This window comes from Procambarus clarkii, chromosome 63 (genome assembly GCF_040958095.1).
Source record: "Procambarus clarkii isolate CNS0578487 chromosome 63, FALCON_Pclarkii_2.0, whole genome shotgun sequence".
NCBI lineage: Eukaryota > Metazoa > Arthropoda > Malacostraca > Decapoda > Cambaridae > Procambarus > Procambarus clarkii.
The window spans coordinates 20,132,423-20,150,735 of NC_091212.1; the positions used below are offsets into that span (position 1 = coordinate 20,132,423).

An 18,313-nucleotide genomic window follows, 5' to 3' on the forward strand; every position below is an offset into this window, starting at 1 on the left:
GATGTTTCTGATGGGGGAGAAAGAAACATTTGCGCAGCGCGTCCCGCGGCGTTGCGCGGGCAGTCTGGGCCCGTATAAATACGGGGGCACAGAGGGGCTCTGCCCTCACTCCGCCTGCCCCGCCGCTGCCCTCGCAAAGCCCACCCACCTCCCCTTTGCAAGCGGCTGTCTTTGTACCCCCGTCATGCTTTGCACAGTTGTCCCCTTTTTTCCCCACTGCATGTGGGAAGGGGGTTGCAGCGCCGGTCCCCAAGTGTCCCGCTGTCCGCAGCTAATACTTTGCCCAGTCTAGGTGCTAGTAAGCCCTACTTGTAGTCACACCCCCTTCTCCTTATTCATTAGGTCTTTTACGGCCTCTTGGCCGGGTACATTACGTGTTATGTGGTCTCTCACTTATTAGTTATTCTTTGTGTCCTGCCTGTTATATCCTAGTGTTATATAATTACTACACATTTGCACTCGGCCTTAATTCTAGTACCAGTTAACCTTTAGGTTTCTGCAGAATTAGTTTCCATGTCACTATAGGCTAAGGTCTCATACTTACTACGGGTGTACCTTTTAAGTTAAATCTAGTCCGAGGACTTGGAATTGTTACTGTTAATTCTTACTTTATATATTTACTTTATATATTTTAATATAAACTTTATATATTTACTTACTTTATATATTTGAAACTTTATAGATTTACATGTTCAATATTAAGTTTAATATAATATAAACTTTGTTATAAGTCTATAATATAAACCGTGTTTAATATAAACTTTATATATTTACTTACTTTATATATTTGAAACTTTATATATTTACATGTTCTGCAGAATTTAATCTTCAATAAATTTAAAGCCCCATACTGCCAGTATCTTTCTCCCCCTGATCAGAAATTGTATACACATGTATACTCTCATTTTTTATTCTTGCCATGTAACTGTTATCATTTTTTTTATAAATTTTGCAAGTATTTACCTACTTAAAATTTTATTAGAATAAGGACCTGTCCGAAACGCTGCGCGTACTAGTAGCTTTACAAGATTGTAATTACCATATTATGTATCCTCACATTCCCAATGTACCTTCTTGTATATGCATAAATAAATAAATAAATAAATGTACACACTCTCATACATACATGTACATATATATATACGTATACATATATACATACACATACATATCTAATCACCCACACAAATACACACATCAATAATCTTTGTGTCACAAGTGACACAAAGTCTCCCAATCTCCCAATCTTCATGCACCCAATCTGAGCATCTTTACCATTGTGATCATTGTTGTCTTATATGTGCTGTCAATCTGCTGTATGGTGTCTATTAATCTTGTTTAAATTACTAATCAAGCTGTCAATGTAATCAATCAGAGCTTTAATATAACAATGTGCTTTAATATACTTACTAAGCTCTCTCATCTCATTTTTCTCTTGCAATGTATCTTTATCATTTATCAATTCTGATAGAAATTACCTACTTAAAATTATCTGCTAGATTAAGGACCTGCCCGAAACGCTGCGCGTACTAGTGGCTTTACAAGAATGTAAATACTGTACTATCCAATGTATTCTCACAAACCCAATGTACCTTCTTGTATATATATAAATAAAATAAAATAAAATAAAATAAAGAGGGGTCACAAGTGACACAAGTGTCACAAGTGACATTACAAGAGGCTCACAACAGTCACTATACAAGGCACTTTACATCTATAGTGAGTCACACAGTTACTAGTCTTGCTGCACACCCACCCAACTGGGCGGCAGCTTTACAGTCATGTGCTCCACACCCACCCAACTGGGCGGCAGCTTTACAGTCATGTGCTCCACACCCACCCAACTGGGCGGCAGCTTTACAGTCATGTGCATGCATTACTTACAGTAAGCAAATTTTGGATACTTCGCTAAGATTTCGGGCAGCACATCATTATGAATGAAGTACTACAACCCGTTCTCGCACTTGCTTATAATCAATATTGGCTTATTTAATAAGTGCATATGTGACATACTAATTGATATAAATATTTTAGTTTACCTTGAAAAGCTTCATAGAAAACACCGACCTCACCTAACCTTCATAGTATGTTAAGATAAGCATCTTATTGCTTCTTAATTACAATTATTACTTAACCTATACCGTTGATAGGTTAAGTAATAATTGAATTTTGGAATTTTGGTACTGAATTTTGCATTCAGTGCCTCGCAGATTTCCTTGTCGCTTTCTGTATATGCCCCTTCTGTTTTCCTTAGTCTTGTCACCGACATCTTCCTTCTTATACGGCTATGTAGTAATTTAGGTTGCTTTTTCGCTTTGACTGCAATATCATTCTCATAATTTCTTTCCGACACTCGTCTTACGTTAATGTAATCATTCCTAGCTCTGTTACATCTAATCCTGTTGTCCTCTGTCCTTTGTCTTGTGTGCGTGTGTGTGTGTGTGCGTGTGTGTGCGTGCGTGCGTGTGTGTGTGTGTGTGTGTGTGTGTGTGTTTACTAGTTGTGTTTTTACGGGGATTGAGCTTTGCTCTTTCGGCCCGCCTCTCAACTGTCAATCAACTACTAACTACTAACTAACTTTACTAACTACTTTTTTTTTTTTCCACACCACACACACACACACACCCCAGGAAGCAGCCCGTGACAGCTGACTAACTCCCAGGTACCTATGTACTGCTAGGTAACAGGGGCACTTATGGTGAAAGAAACTTTGCCCATTTGTTTCTGCCTCGTGCGGGAATCGAACCCGCGCCATAGAATTACGAGTCCTGCGCGCTATCCACCAGGCTACGAGGCCCCCATGTGTGTGTGTGTATGTGTGTGTACTCACCTAGTTGTACTCACCTAGTTGTGCTTGCGGTGGTTGAGCTTTAGCTCTTTGGTCCCGCCTCTCAACCGTCAATCAACAGTTGTACAGGTTCCTGAGCCTATTGGGCTCTATCATATCTACACTTTAAACTGTGTGTGGAGTCAGCCTCCACCACATCACTTCCTAATGCATTCCATTTGTCAACCACTCTGACACTATAAAAGTTCTTTCTAATATCTCTGTGGCTCATTTGGGCACTCAGTTTCCACCTGTGTCCCCTAGTGCGTGTGCCCCTTGTGTTAAATAGACTGTCTTTATCTACCCTATCAATTCCCTTGAGAATCTTGAATGTGATGATCATGTCCCCCTAACTCTTCTGTCTTCCAGCGAAGTGAGGTTTAATTCCCGTAGTCTCTCCTCGTAGCTCATACCTCTCAGCTCGAGTACTAGTCTGGTGGCAAACCGTTGAACCTTTTCCAGTTTAGTCTTATGCTTGACTAGATATGGACTCCATGCTGGGGCTGCATACTCCAGGATTGGCCTAACATATGTGATATACAAAGTTCTGAATGATTCCTTACACAATTTTCTGAATGCCGTTCTTATGTTGGCCAGCCTGGCATATGCCGCTGAGGTTATCCTCTTGATATGGGCTGCAGGAGACAGGTCTGGCGTGATATCAACCCCCAAGTCTTTTTCTTTCTCTGACTCTTGAAGTATTTCATCTCTCAGATGATACCTTGTATCTGGCCTCCTGCTCCCTACACCTATCTTCATTACAATACATTTGCTTGTGTTAAACTCTAACAACCATTTGTTTTACCATTCCTTCAGCTTGTCTAGGTCTTCTTGAAGCCTCAAGCAGTACTCCTCTGTCTTAATCCTTCTCATAATTTTGGCATCATCTGCAAACATTGAGAGAACTGAATCTATACCCTCCGGGAGATCATTTACATATATCAGAAACAAGATAGGACCGAGTACAGAGCCTTGTGAGACGCCACTGGTGACTTCACGCCAATCGGAGGTCTCATCCCTCACCATAACTCTCTGCTTCCTATTACTTAGGTACTCCCTTATCCACTGGAGCACCTTACCAGCTACACCTGCCTGTCTCACCAGCTTATGTACCAGCCTCTTATGCGGTACTGTGTCAAAGGCTTTCCGACAATCCAAGAAACTGCAGTCCGCCCAACCTTCGCTTTCTTGCTTAATCTTTGTCACCTGGTCGTAGAATTCTATTAAGCCAGTCAGGCAAGATTTACCCTCCCAGAACCCATGTTGGCAATTTGTCACGAAGTCCCTTCTCTCCAGATGTGTTACCAGGTTTTTTCTCACGATCTTCTCCATCACCTTGTATGGTATATAAGTCAAGGACACTGGCCTGTAGTTCAGTGCCTCGTGCTTGTCGCCCTTTTTGTATATTGGGACCACATTCGCCGTCTTCCATATTTCTGGTAGGTCTCCCGTCTCCAGTGACCTATTATACACTATGGAGAGTGGCAAGCAAAGTGTCTCTGCACACTCTTTCAGTACCCATGGCGAGATCCTGTCTGGAACAACAGCCTTTCTAACATCCAGATCCAGCAGGTGTCTCTTGACCTCCTCTCTCGTAATTTCGAACCCTTCCAAGGCCGCCTGGTTTACTTCCCTTTCTCCTAGCACAGTGACCTCACCTCGTTCTATTGTGAAGACCTCCTGGAGTTGAGTTCTTCACACACCACTTTGTCATTCTCTGTATACCTGTCCTCGCCTGTTCTAAGTTTCAATACCTGTTCTTTCACTGTTGTTTTCCTTCTGATGTGTGTGAGTGCGTGCGGGGGCATTTGTGTATAGGGGAGGGGGAGGGGGGTGTCTTGGGAGAGTGTGAGGCAAGGGAAGTGGGTGGGATGGGTGGACGGTCACCAGGTCCTGTGTCGCATCAAAGTGTCAAGAACCTGTACCCTGACAGAGCCACCCGGAATTGTAGGTCTAAATATTTCAGATATACTTTAAATTAATTATTTTAATTCACTCTGTACACTTTATTGATGACCTAGAGAGGGGTACCTACCATCAGCTCACCCCGAGCACGCACGTTTAGGTAAGTTTGAGGAGATGTCGAAATGGCGGGTGTTGGTCGCCTGTCCTCTCCTGCTGCTCTGGTATCAATGTTGTCTCCACGTGTTCCTGGTTGTCTCCACGTGTTCCTGGTTGTCTCCACGTGTTCCTGGTTGTCTCCACGTGTTCCTGGTTGTCTTCACGTGTTCCTGGTTGTCTCCACGTGTTCCTGGTTGTCTTCACGTGTTCCTGGTTGTCTCCACGTGTTCCTGGTTGTCTCCACGTGTTCCTGATTGTCTCCACGTGTTCCTGGTTGTCTCCACGTGTTCCTGGTTGTCTCCACGTGTTCCTGGTTGTCTCCACGTGTTCCTGGTTGTCTTCACGTGTTCCTGGTTGTCTCCACGTGTTCCTGGTTGTCTCCATGTGTTCCAGGTTGTCTCCACGTGTTCCTGGTTGTCTCCACGTGTTCCTGGTTGTCTCCACGTGTTCCTGGTTGTCTCCACGTGTTCCTGGTTGTCTCCACGTGTTCCTGGTTGTCTCCACGTGTTCCTGGTTGTCTCCACGTGTTCCTGGTTGTCTTCACGTGTTCCTGGTTGTCTCCACGTGTTCCTGGTTGTCTCCACGTGTTCCAGGTTGTCTCCACGTGTTCCTGGTTGTCTCCACGTGTTCCTGGTTGTCTCCACGTGTTCCTGGTTGTCTCCACGTGTTCCTGGTTGTCTTCACGTGTTCCTGGTTGTCTCCACGTGTTCCTGGTTGTCTCCACGTATTCCTGGTTGTCTTCACGTGTTCCTGGTTGTCTCCACGTGTTCCTGGAATACTATTCGTTCCTATCTTCCTCACTGATCATCAGTCAATATGTGCAACATAGTATACGTTCCGGTGCACACACTTTGGGGGATCAATCACTGTCTATGCTATAATCCGCTTCACAACACAATACTCGACAAGGCATATCGTAGGTCCTGGCTAAACTGTCCCACGGTACGAATTGATCTTGCCACTCGATCTTATTTTTGTTTTCTTAATTGATCTACCGCTGTAGAAGCTCACTATACACTTGATCACTGCGTTTGTATACACTCCTGTGACAAAAAACTATGTTTCTTGTCTCTGTAACACTTCAATGTCTCGAGATAATTGATGTTATTCGCGGACCCTACTGACACACGTGTGCCTCTCACGACTCCAGACCAAACCATAGTGAGTCTTCTTCCGTGTTAATTTCCCTACCGATTTTTGTATCATCGGCAAAATGTTGCTACTCAAACCAGAATGTAAATCATTTATATGTATTATAAACAACAGAGATCACAGGACAGAGCCTTGAGGCACTCCACTTACAACATTTTCCCACTCTAACTTAACCCATTTAAACTAACTCTCTGTTTCCTTTGGTATAGCCATGCCCTAATCAACCTAATCCACATGGTAATCATCATTACCTAGCCTCAAAACTTTACATTTATCAGCATTAAACTGCATCTGGCAATCTTTTGACCATTTCAAACCTCTATTTAGATAGACTTGAGGTGATAGTGAGTCTTCTTCCGTGTTTATTTCTCTACCGATTTTTGTATCATCGGCAAAATGTTGCTACTCAAACCAGAATCTAAATCATTTATATATATTATAAACAACAGAGGTCCAAGGACAGAACCTTGAGGCACTCCACTTACAACATTTTCCCACTCTGACTTAACCCCATTTATACTAACTCTCTGTTTCCTTTGGAATAGCCATGCCCTAAGCCAACTTAATATAGCACCCCCAATACCATGAGCCTCTATCTTTTTAATCAGTCTTTCATGTGGCACTGTATCAAAAGCTTTGCTAAAGTCAAGGTACAAAACATCACAATCCTTACCACTATCAACTGCCTCAACTATGCTGGAATAAAAAGATAGCAAATTTGTTAAACATGAACGGCCATATATAAAACCATGTTGCGAATCATTTATTAATTTATGTTATACAAGATGAAGATGAATTGTATTTGCAATTATCGATTCAAGTAACTTTCCCACAATAGACGTTAGGCTAATTGGCCGATAGTTTGACGCAAGTGATCCATCTCCTTTCTTAAAAATTTGTACCACATTAGCAACCTTCCATGACTCTGGCACTCTGCCTGACTATTGATTTATTAAATATGGTAGACAGTGGTTCCCGAAGCTCCTCTTTGCATTCTTTAAGCACCCTGGCAAATACTTAATCCGGCCCTGGGGATTGGTTTGGCTTGAGTTTCACTATTTGTTTAATTATATCGTCCCTGGTAACTGCTAAAGTAGTCAACCTGTCCTCGTCCCCACCCACATTTATTTATTTATTTATTTATTTATTTATTTATTTATTTATTTATTTATTTATTTATTTATTTATTTATTTATTTATTTATTTATTTACTTATTTATATACAAGAAGGTACATTGGGTTTATGAGGATACATAGCAAGGTGTTACATTTTTGTAAAACCATTAGTATGTGCAGCGTTTCGGGCAGGTCCTTAATCTAACATAATTTTAAGTAGGTAAATTCTAGCAAAATTTATAAAGTGATAATAGTACATTGCAAGACAAAAATGAGATGAAAGAAATTAGTAGATATAATAAAGCACATCAGTAGCTCTGATTGATTGCATTGACAGCTTGATTGGTAATTTAACAAAGATTAATAGGCACAATACAGCATATTGATAGCACATATAAGAAGACAGCAATGATCACAATGGAAAAGTTGTTGGTATTAGGTAAATAAAGATTGGGGGATTGGGTAGCACTAGATACAGTGCCATTTTAAAGCACAAGATAGGACACTATGAAGATCCATCTTCAAAGTCCATCCATCTTTGAAAGTCCATCTTTGGCTAACTGCCAACAAACTTACCCTCAACATTGACAAAACTTTCTATATTCTGTTTGGCAATAAATCCTCAAATCAAATAAATCTCTGGATAAATAATACCCAAATTTGTAACAAAATTGATGGCAAATTCCTTGGCATTCTCATTGACTACAAACTGAATTTCCAGGGACACATTCTAAACATATCTAAAAAAGTTTCAAAAACTGTTGGCATTCTTTCTAAGATCAGATATTATGTACCTCGCCCTACCCTGGTGACTCTCTATTACTCCCTCATCTATCCTTATCTCAACTATGGTATTTGTGCTTGGGGTTCTACTACCCAAAATCATTTACGTCCTCTAATTACTCAACACAAAGTTGCTATTAGGACAATATCTCACTCTGGCCCCAGACATCACTCGGTACCCTTACTCAAATCTCTGAATATGTTAGATATTAAGTCACTGCACATCCTCTCATGTGTATTTTATATATATATAAAACGCTGAACTGTAATGTCAATCCTGACCTTAAAAGCTTCCTAGAAGGTTGTAACAGATCCCATGAGCACCACACCAGAAACAAATACCTATTTGATATTCCAAGAGTACGACTTAATCAAACTAGAAATGCTCTACAAATCAAGGGACCCAGAATGTGGAACGACCTTCCCAATTATGTTAAAGACTGTACCTCTCCCAACCAGTTTAAGATAAAAACAAAGTACTACCTTATTAACTCCGTGTAACCTACCTCACCCCCAAAATGTCAACCACTGTCTACTACTTGAAACAATGCTGTTTCAAGTAGTAGACAGTGGTGCGGTGACCAAATTGTATTTCTGTTTTTTTCTGCCATGTTCCCCCCCCCCCCCTTTTTTTTCATTTTTGTCTTATTTTTTCTCAACACAATTTATGCTGTAATCTCAATTAGTATTAAGTTTTAGTCTTAGTGTTTCTCCTGCCCGAAACGCTTTGCGTAAAAGTGGCTTTAGGCATTGTATGTACTAGCTCTATCTATAAATCCATCAACTTTTTGTATCTTACCTTGTATGTATGTACTTTACCTGAATAAATATTGAATTGAATTGAATTAAATTAAGTAAGAGGTAGTTGTGGTTAACAGTATCAAAGGCCTTCCTCAGGTCTGAGAAGAGTGGAAGAGTGGGAGAGGTTATATTATTGAAGGCTACATATTATATTATTGAAGGCTACATATTATATTATTGAAGGCTACTACATATACACATAGACTTGTTCTGCTGAAGGCATAGTGTTAAGTTTCTCTTCAGTAAATACAGAGATAAAATATTTATTAAAAATACTACTCATCTCTTCGTCATTATCCGTTATCTGACCTGTCTCAGTTTTTAATGGATCTATCCTTTTCCTAATCTTTGTTCGATATAATGGAAAAAACACTTTATGCCTTGTCTTTGCTTGCCCTGCTTTGCGAACTTCATAGTTTCTTTTTGCCCTCCTTATCTCTTTTTTAACATTTCTAACCAGTTGTACGAATTCCTGTTCTAAACTGACTTCCCCATCCTTAATCTATTTGTACCACGCTCTCTTTTTACCTATAAGATTCTTCAGATCCTTTGCTATCCATTAGGGGTCATTAGTGTTCGATCTATTCAATTTGTATGGTATACTACGTTCCTGTGCTTTGCTTAGAATATTTTGAAATAAGTTATATTTTGAATCCACATCGAAATTCCTTTTTACGTCACCTATCACTGGGTTCACGTCTCGCTTCAAGACCGCCCCCCCCCCATGCCCAAGACTTTCCAATCTATGTGACCCCCCAAAAAAATTCTTAGGTTATTAAAATCAGCTTTTCGAATATCTGCCACTTTAACAGAACTTTCTCCTACAGAGCTATTCCATTCTACGCTAAATCTGATTTCTTTGATTAAATCTATTCCCTATATAGCTCACTCCCTATTTCGACATTGTAATTGTTATTGACATTGTAATTGCCAGAATTAGGTTGGGATATCGATATCTATGGCAGGTGACTGCAGGAAATTCAGGTGAATTCGGGTAATGAATCCCCCAGTGGTGAACATTCCAATTGTAAACTATGTGAACATTTTTTTTTATATATATACAAGAGTTCTTACATTCTTGTACAGCCACTAGTACGTGTAGCGTTTCGGGCAAGTCCTTAATCCTATGTTCCCTGGAATACGACCCCGCTAAAAATCGTTTAACAACCCCTTTTTACTGTTGAGTTAAACAGAAGCTACAGTTAAGGAATTTCGCCCAGTAAATCCTCCCCGACCAGGATACGGTTGCGAAACGTTGTTCTTTGTTGTTTTAGATTCAGCTACTCAGAACAAGAAGTTCCAGTAGCACGGGCTATGGTGAGCCCGTAACCACTCATTCGCCAGGGGAGTGTCTTAATTATAACCACTACACCACGGAGACTGCTAAGTCTCAACAAGAGCTAAGACATACTCTCCAACACTATATCTGTGACTAATTTGCATGAGGCCCACTAATACTAGTAGCCTAGACGAAGACAGGAAGCCAGCGGCTTGTCGAAGGTTCTTCCCCCCCCCCCCCATTTGCCATGATAATCTTTTTCAGCTTGAAACTGGAATCTTTTCCAAGCTTTTCTAGATAACTACCCTGTTATCAATTATTTCAGACCAAAAGGTATGAAGTACTTTGAGCCCTATAACTACTTCATACCTTCACGAATATTGAAAGATATTCTTGTGCTCTACCCAGAGTGTGCTAATAGATCAGCCTTGCCTTGCATTTCATGCTTTCTCCTGATTCCATGTATTACTAACCATCCTGTGAGATGGGTGATATTAGATGAACGTATAGCTAGATTTTTTTTTATCTACACTGTATAGTTCAAGTATGTTTATTAAGACAAGAAAGAAATACATCTCAAAGGGATAGAGTAGCTTAGGCTATTTCTACATTGGGATATCGGGTACACGGGCTATGGTGTACGGTATACACGGATTATACCTACACTGTATAATTTTTCATATAGAATAGGGTAGCAGTACATTGCTGTTAACAAAAAAAATCAAAATATTTTTGTTTAAAACTTCACTTCGTTTCTTAATACAAATGTTATATATTAAATTATATCCAATTAAATTAAATTTCAATATTATATTGACTTTATGTACATGTATCTTATCTAATGCATTTCTGGTTCAAGCCAGTCTGGAGTGTGCACAATAATGACCATTGTCATACGCCATCACTGTACATTCATATTACTGATACATTTCATATTTTTATTCTTTAGTATTATTCTTTCTTTAAAATAAATCTCTGTCTCTTTCACTTGAATAATTTAGCAAAGAATGTCGATATATATAATTTCCTTTCAATATAGACAAATCAATTTAGCACAGAACAGAATACACGAAACCAGCAACTGAATTCCTGAAACCAGCATCTTCACGAACAAGAGGACACACACGCTAATGAAAAAAGGTGCCGAAAAAATATTAAAAAGATTTCTTTTGCAAACAGAGCGGTAGATGGTTGGAACAAGCTAAGTAAGAAGGTGGTGGAGGCCAAAACAGTCAGTAGTTTCAAAGCGTTATACGGACATAAAAAGATTTAGAATGGAATACACGAGTATAAAGAAATTTAGAACCGAGAACTATATTACCTGAGTTTAGCTGAGAGTCACTAATACTAGTGGCCTCGACAAGGACAGGAAGCCGGCGGCTTATCGAAGGCCCCCCCCCCATTTGCCTTGATCGTTTCCGGTTGTACTCTAAAAGTTAACAGTTTTTTGGCTTTTAAGGCTACGGCGGGTAGGCAGTTTCGTGGGTTGATAACCCTGCGAGTGAAAACGCATCGCCTGTTCTCAGCTTACATTGTGGCTTGTTGAGCTTGAAACCGTTGCTCCTTGTTTGTGTTACATCTGACCCTTTGAAGAAATTGTCCGGATCAATATCTCCTAACTTGTTCACTATTTTAAAAGTTTGAATGAGCTCCGCCCTGGCATGCCTAGTTTGCAGTGTTAATAGTCCTGTGGCTCTCAACCGTTCCTAACACGTGATTTGACTTAGCTCTGGAAAGATTTTTGTTGCCCGGTGTTGCACATTCTCCAGAGCAGCTATGTCCTTCTGAAGATGAGGTCTCCACGCTTGGATACAGTAATTCAAATGGGGCCCACCAGAGGTTTATACAATTGAATCACTACCTTCTTTTCCTTATAGTCAAAGGCACGCTTGATAATTTAAGCGTACGGACAACTCGTATAAGTATATGTATGGACAACACAAAACATCCATCAGACAGTACTTACCTAGTTGTGCTTGTGGGGGGGCCGAGCTTTGGCACTTTGGTCCCGCCTCTTAACTGTCAATCAACTGGTGTACAGATTCTTAAGCCTATTGGGCTCTATGGAATCTACATTTGAAACTGTATATGGAGTCTATCTTCACCACATCACTGCCTAATGCATTCCATTTGTTAACTACCCTGACACTGAAAAAAATCCTTCTAATAAAAATAATGTCTGTGGCCCATTTGGGTACTAAGTTTCCACCTGTGTCCCCTTGTTCGTGTTCTACCAATGTTAAATTGTTTGTCTTTGTCCACCCTGTCAATTCCTATGAGAATTTTGTAGGTGTGATCATGTCTCCCTTTACACTTCTGTCTTCCAGGGACGTGAGGTTTAGCTCATGTAACCTTTCTTCGTAGTTCATACCTCTCAGTTCTGGGACTAGTCTGGTGGCATACCTCTGAATCTTCTCTAACTTTGTCTTGTGTTTAACTAGGTATGGACTCCAGGTTGGAGCTGCATATTCCAGGATTGGTCTGACATAAGTGGTATACAAGGTTCTGAATGATTCCTTACACAGCTTCTAAAGGCCAGTTCTTATATGCCTCTGATGATATTCTTTTGATGTGGGCTTCTGGGGACAGGTTCGGTGTAATAGTGTAAAATTGTGAATGCCAGAATTAGGCTGAAATATTGTTACTTATGGCAGGTAATGAATTGCTACAACGGTGAGCTTAACAGTTGTAAACTATGTGAACAAGAGCTGTGACACACTCTCTAAAATTATATATGTGTGCCTTGTACCATTAGGATCACAGAAGAAATAAGACTTCAGCTTCATCGAAGAAAGAAGACTCTACAACTCAAGAGGACAGCAGTCCTCACTTCGCCTCCAGACCCCTGTCTCCTCGCCTAGCCGGCCTGAACCGGTGTTGAAAAGCCTCAATTACGCCATATGCAACTGGGTTTACCCCTGGCTCTGTCTTTCCAACTTCGAAGTTTCCTCTCACCGGCTATTCTTCAGCTATACCCACTTCAAAGCTCACCCAAAGGGTATCTTGCCCTATATTTAATTCATTCATTCCTTCTCCTCGTCCCATCCCACATTCTCATCCCTTCCAAGGGCTGTAGTCGTAATGGCTTAGCGCTTTCTCCTGATACTTTCCTTCCTTCCTGTAATCAATAACTTCAGAATAAATAGTATGAGATACCTTGAGCTCTGTAACTACATCATACACTCACTAATATTGGGATATATTGTTGTGAGTAAGGTGTTGTGGAGGCCAAATAACCCCACCACGTGACGTTGACTCTTACTGGTTATTCATACCCGTGCCACCTCTAGCATGGCTTAATTTTTTTTTTTTAGATATATATACAAGAGTTGTTACATTCTTGTACAGCCACTAGTACGCGTAGCGTTTAAATACAAACAAATACAAATATTTATTCAGGTAAAGTACATACATACAAGGTGAAATACAAAAGTTGATGGATTTATAGATAGAGCTAGTACATACAATGCCTAAAGCCACTATTACGCAAAGCGTTTCTGGCAGGTTCCTGGAATACGACCCCCACCGCGAAGAATCAAATCAAATGTTTATTTAGGTAAGGTACATACATACAAGAGATTTTACAAAGAGTGATGGATTTATAGATAGAGCTAGTACATACAATGCCTAAAGCCACTATTACGCAAAGCGTTTCAGGCATGAAAAACTTAAATGACTAAAGCTTAATACTAATTGAGAATAAAGAATAAAATGAAAACATGGAATGAAAACATAGCTGAAAAAGCAGCACAAATACAATTCTGTCGACAAACAGCGCTCTTTAAAAAAAATCAGACATTGGTTGACAATAGAGGGGTAAGGTAGGTTACAGGGAATTTATTAGGTATAGCTTCGTTTTTATCTTAAACTGGTTGAGAGAGGAACAGTCTTTAACATGGTTGGGAAGGTCATTCCACAATCTGGGTCCCTTGATTTGTAGAGCATTTCTAGTTTGATTAAGTCGTACTCTAGGAATATCAAAATTGTATTTATTTCTGGTGTGGTGAGGATTGAGGTCAGGATTGGCATTACAGTTTAGCGTTTTATATATGTATAATACACATGAGAGAATGTGCAGTGACTTAATGTCTAACATATTCAGAGATTTGAGTAGGGGTACCGAGTGATGTCTGGGGCCAGAGTTGGATATTGTCCTAATAGCAGCTTTGTGTTGAGTAATTAGAGGGCGTAAATGATTTTGGGTAGTAGAACCCCAAGTACAAATACCATAGTTGAGATATGGATAGATGAGGGAGTAATAGAGAGTCACCAGGGCAGGGCGGGGTACATAATATCTGATCTTAGACAGAATGCCAACAGTTTTTGAAACTTTTTTTGATATATTTAGAATGTGTCCCTGGAAATTCAGCTTGTGGCCAATGAGAATGCCAAGGAATTTGCCATCTAATTTGTTACAAATTTGGGTATTGTTTATTTTGAAATTTATTTGATTAGAGGATTTATTGCCAAACAGAATATAGAAAGTTTTGTCAATGTTAAGGGTGAGTTTGTTGGCAGTTAGCCAAAGATGGACTTTATTTAGCTCAGTATTCACTGTGCCATTAACAGCGAGGGGGTCAGGACTGGAGTAAATGAAGGTTGTGTCGTCAGCAAATAGAATTGGTTTGAGGTGTTGGGAAGCATTTGGAAGGTCATTAATGTAGATGAGAAGGAGGAGAGGGCCAAGTATGCTGCCCTGAGGAACACCAATGTTGATGGGTAGGGTGGGAGAAATTGAATTATTCACAGAAACATACTGGGGCCTGTCAGTAAGGTAGGATTTGAGGTATTGCAGGGAGTGTCCTCTGAATAGATTTTACAACCAAGTACCTATTTTACTGTTGAGTTAAACAGAGGCTACAGTTAAGGATTTGCGCCCAGTAAATCCTCCCCAGCCAGAATACGAACCCAAGACAAAGCGCTCGCGGAACGCCAGGCGAGCGTCTTACCACTACGCCACAGAGATCTTCATAAATCAGTCAGATATACTTGGTCACATACCACATACAGCCTCGCTCCTGTACCAGAAATACGGAGCAGGAGCTTCACCATAACTACTTGGAACTTTTTTTCCGCGTAGGTTAATGTAAAGGAAGACCGAGTAGACTTGGTGGGGTTCGAGAGTGTAGCGCGCGAGGTACGACAGATGGCGGGCAGGCGTCAGCGGCACGTTGTTGACAGTCCTCTCCCGGCAGCCGCACGTGTTCACTCCACGCTCTCCTCTACTGACAAAGCTCCCACCATGCGAGGAGGAATGGAAAAATCATTTTTCTGGGGTAAGACAGTAGCTATTGTCGTTTATTGGTGTTGTAGGACGGGTGGCTTGGGGGTTTGAGGCCCAAGTGAAGCAGAGAGGCCGTGGGAATGTTCGCCGGCCTGCATCCTCTTGGCTTGGTACCGCCCGCCAGTATCTCAATGTAATGGAGAAATAGCTAGGTTTTACTTGACTTATACAAGGTTTTCATGCGTATTTGGCAGATTTTGTATTTATTTGATTGCTGAACCTATATGTTTTGAAGCCACGTGGTAATCAAAATATTAGTAATTAAATGCTGGTTACATAAAGCCTTGAATAATGTGGTTGTTGAGCGGTAGTGACGCGCGCGTCTGTGAGGCCGAGACCCCTGCTGGGGTCTGTGAGGCCGAGACCCCTGCTGGGGTCTGTGAGGCCGAGACCCCTGCTGGGGTCTGTGAGGCCGAGACCCCTGCTGGGGTCTGTGAGGCCGAGACCCCTGCTGGGGTCTGTGAGGCCGAGACCCCTGCTGGGGTCTGTGAGGCCGAGACCCCTGCTGGGGTCTGTGAGGCCGAGGCCCTTTTGACCATTGAATCCTAACCTATTTTTGGGGTTATGATTTTTAGGTTTATACAGGATAAGATATCATTGCTTGGGTAATTATGATTGGATTATTTTGCATAACAATAGTTTGAAACATGAGACTGTATCTAATGTGTAATTCTTGAATATCTTTGGAACCATTGTAATGCTAGCATTTAATAAGAACATAAAAATTAAGGAGACTGCAGAAGGCTTATTGGCCCTACATCTGACTTATACTTTAGACAATCAAATGATCCCATACCTACTATTCTACCCTATAATCTCTCACAACCGTTTCCATACCAATATACATGCCAGGTCTCTCCTAACTCTGAATTTTACCAATCTATATCCTTTGATTTGTGTTCTATTTTATATTTAATACCTTTATTAACTTATCGCGCACCCCACGAGCGCGCCACAGACTTTGACGTCATGGCCCCAATGGTGTGGGCGAGCGTGCAGCGACGCCTAAATGTGTGTACTCGTTTCAGTTTTCTCACCTTAATTCTGGTGCTACATAGTTCGTTTTGGTATCATTGTGTTCGCAATTGAATTCCCTACAGGTGAGTATAAATATAATGTCCAAAAACCTTGCGTGACTCCCAACAGCAAAGCCTAAAGTTACCCGTGAACGAGCACCAATTTGTATACTGCAACCTAATGTGAATACAGTACTCGTTCAGTTTGATTACATCAATTTTCGTGTTACGTCTTTCATTTTGGTATCAAGTTGTTTTCAATAAAAAGGCGCGTATTTTAAAACTAGGCCCATAATAAGAGCAATAACTGGAATTTTAACAAATATTTTAATTCTGGAAGCTCATAATCACAATTATTTATATCTTTCCAGTGTTCCGACATAAATTTTTGTTGCATCTTTCATTTTGGTATCAAATTGTTCGTGACGTAACGGCGCACATTTTAAAACTAGTCCCAACATAATAGCACAATAAATAGAATTTTAACAAATATTTTAAAAGTTTGACCAAAAACCTATTTATAATCATATAAGTGTTCGGACATCAAGTTTCATGTTACATCTTTCATTTTGGTATCAAATTGTGTGCATTCTAAAGGCGCCTATTTTGATACTATCCCGAGGTCGATTGAATAAAAAATGAATTTTATACAAATATTTTTGTAGTGGACGCAAGTCCAGTCAAAAGTTAGGATTCGGGAGAAAAATAATGGACAAGAGTCCGGTCCAAAGTGACCGATAGTGTTAATATCCTTATGCCCATTCATCCACTTGTACACTTCAGTCACCCCTTTGCCTTCTTGAGAATATAAATTAAGCCTATTCAATCTTCATATAGGATGTTTCTAATTTGTAGGATTAAATTTATCTTTCGATGAACGCATTCTAGTGAATTTATCCATTCTACAGTATGGCAACCCAAACTGAACGGCATAATTTAAATGGGGCTTAACCCCTTGGAGGTGCAGCTAATAGCTGCCCAAGAAAAAAATTCAACATTTTGTTTTCCTTATGATACTGTTAAAATGCATTCCCTGATCACGGGGAAAGGAAGGAAACAATCAAGGGGAAGCACCAAGACATTACCAATATGTAGCACTTGAAAGGGATAAGGATTTGGGATGGGATGGGGGGAAGGAATGGTGTCCAACCATTTGAACCTTACCTTGTGATGATTCCGGGGCTTAGCGTTCCCACAGTCGGAGGTTGAGCACTGACCTTTATGAAATGAGACTATTGCTCTCATGTCCAGCTCGAGCTGTTGAGGAGACGAAAATTGTAGGTGTCATTTTGGCCGTGATAGGGCAAGAAAGTCTGGTATGATAGAGCCGGTCTACTCCAGCCAAGCCGTATGGTGGGAGTTGCGACATTATTGCCTAATTATTTAAGTGTCTCCAACTGTGTTTTTTAACAGTAATATTTAATTGTGCAATGGAATAATTTTATAAAATGTGTGGACCATTGCTTTACACAAAAATATGGTGAGCATATTGGATGCAATTATTATATTCATAGAAGGGAGCAGTAAAATATATATTGCTGTTATTACACTGCATGTACTGTATATAACTCAATTTTCATGCACCACTACGAAACGCTAAGCATTTCTGGAGAGTGTAATAATCTTAACTATTTATCAGAGTTCAACCTAGTCATGCATATTTTTCATAACATTCTAAAAGCATGCATTGAAAATATAATTTTTGTTAGTATTTTTATTGTTTTTACCATGGATTTTTAAAGTGCAATACAGTATTGTATTGGGCTGTCAATAATATTATTTGTATTATAAGACTGTATCCTCGACATAAGACTATCCCCTATGTACGAATTTTTCAAGTTGCACCCGCAATTTTGACAAAAAATGTGACTATGTACTTACAATCGCCTCGTCTAGCGACTTCGATTGACCCATATGTATATCAACCAACTCGTGGTTCCTGGTGGTAAGGGCAACTCTGCCTTAGTTTACAAGAGTTGCTTGCTTAGTGACAA

At 40.3% G+C, this 18,313-nt stretch overlaps 1 protein-coding gene across 1 annotated transcript in view; it reads left to right on the forward strand.

The window, feature by feature from the left end:
• The first annotated feature begins 15,137 nt into the window (after positions 1-15,137).
• LOC123769477 (nucleoplasmin-like protein) overlaps positions 15,138-18,313 on the forward strand; it is a 30,484-nt gene continuing 27,308 nt past the window's right edge. Inside the window, exon 1 of the mRNA XM_045760601.2 lies at positions 15,138-15,295. Within this exon, the coding sequence (XP_045616557.1) occupies positions 15,166-15,295 (130 nt within the window). The 5' untranslated portion in view covers positions 15,138-15,165. The remainder of the gene's footprint in view (positions 15,296-18,313) is intronic.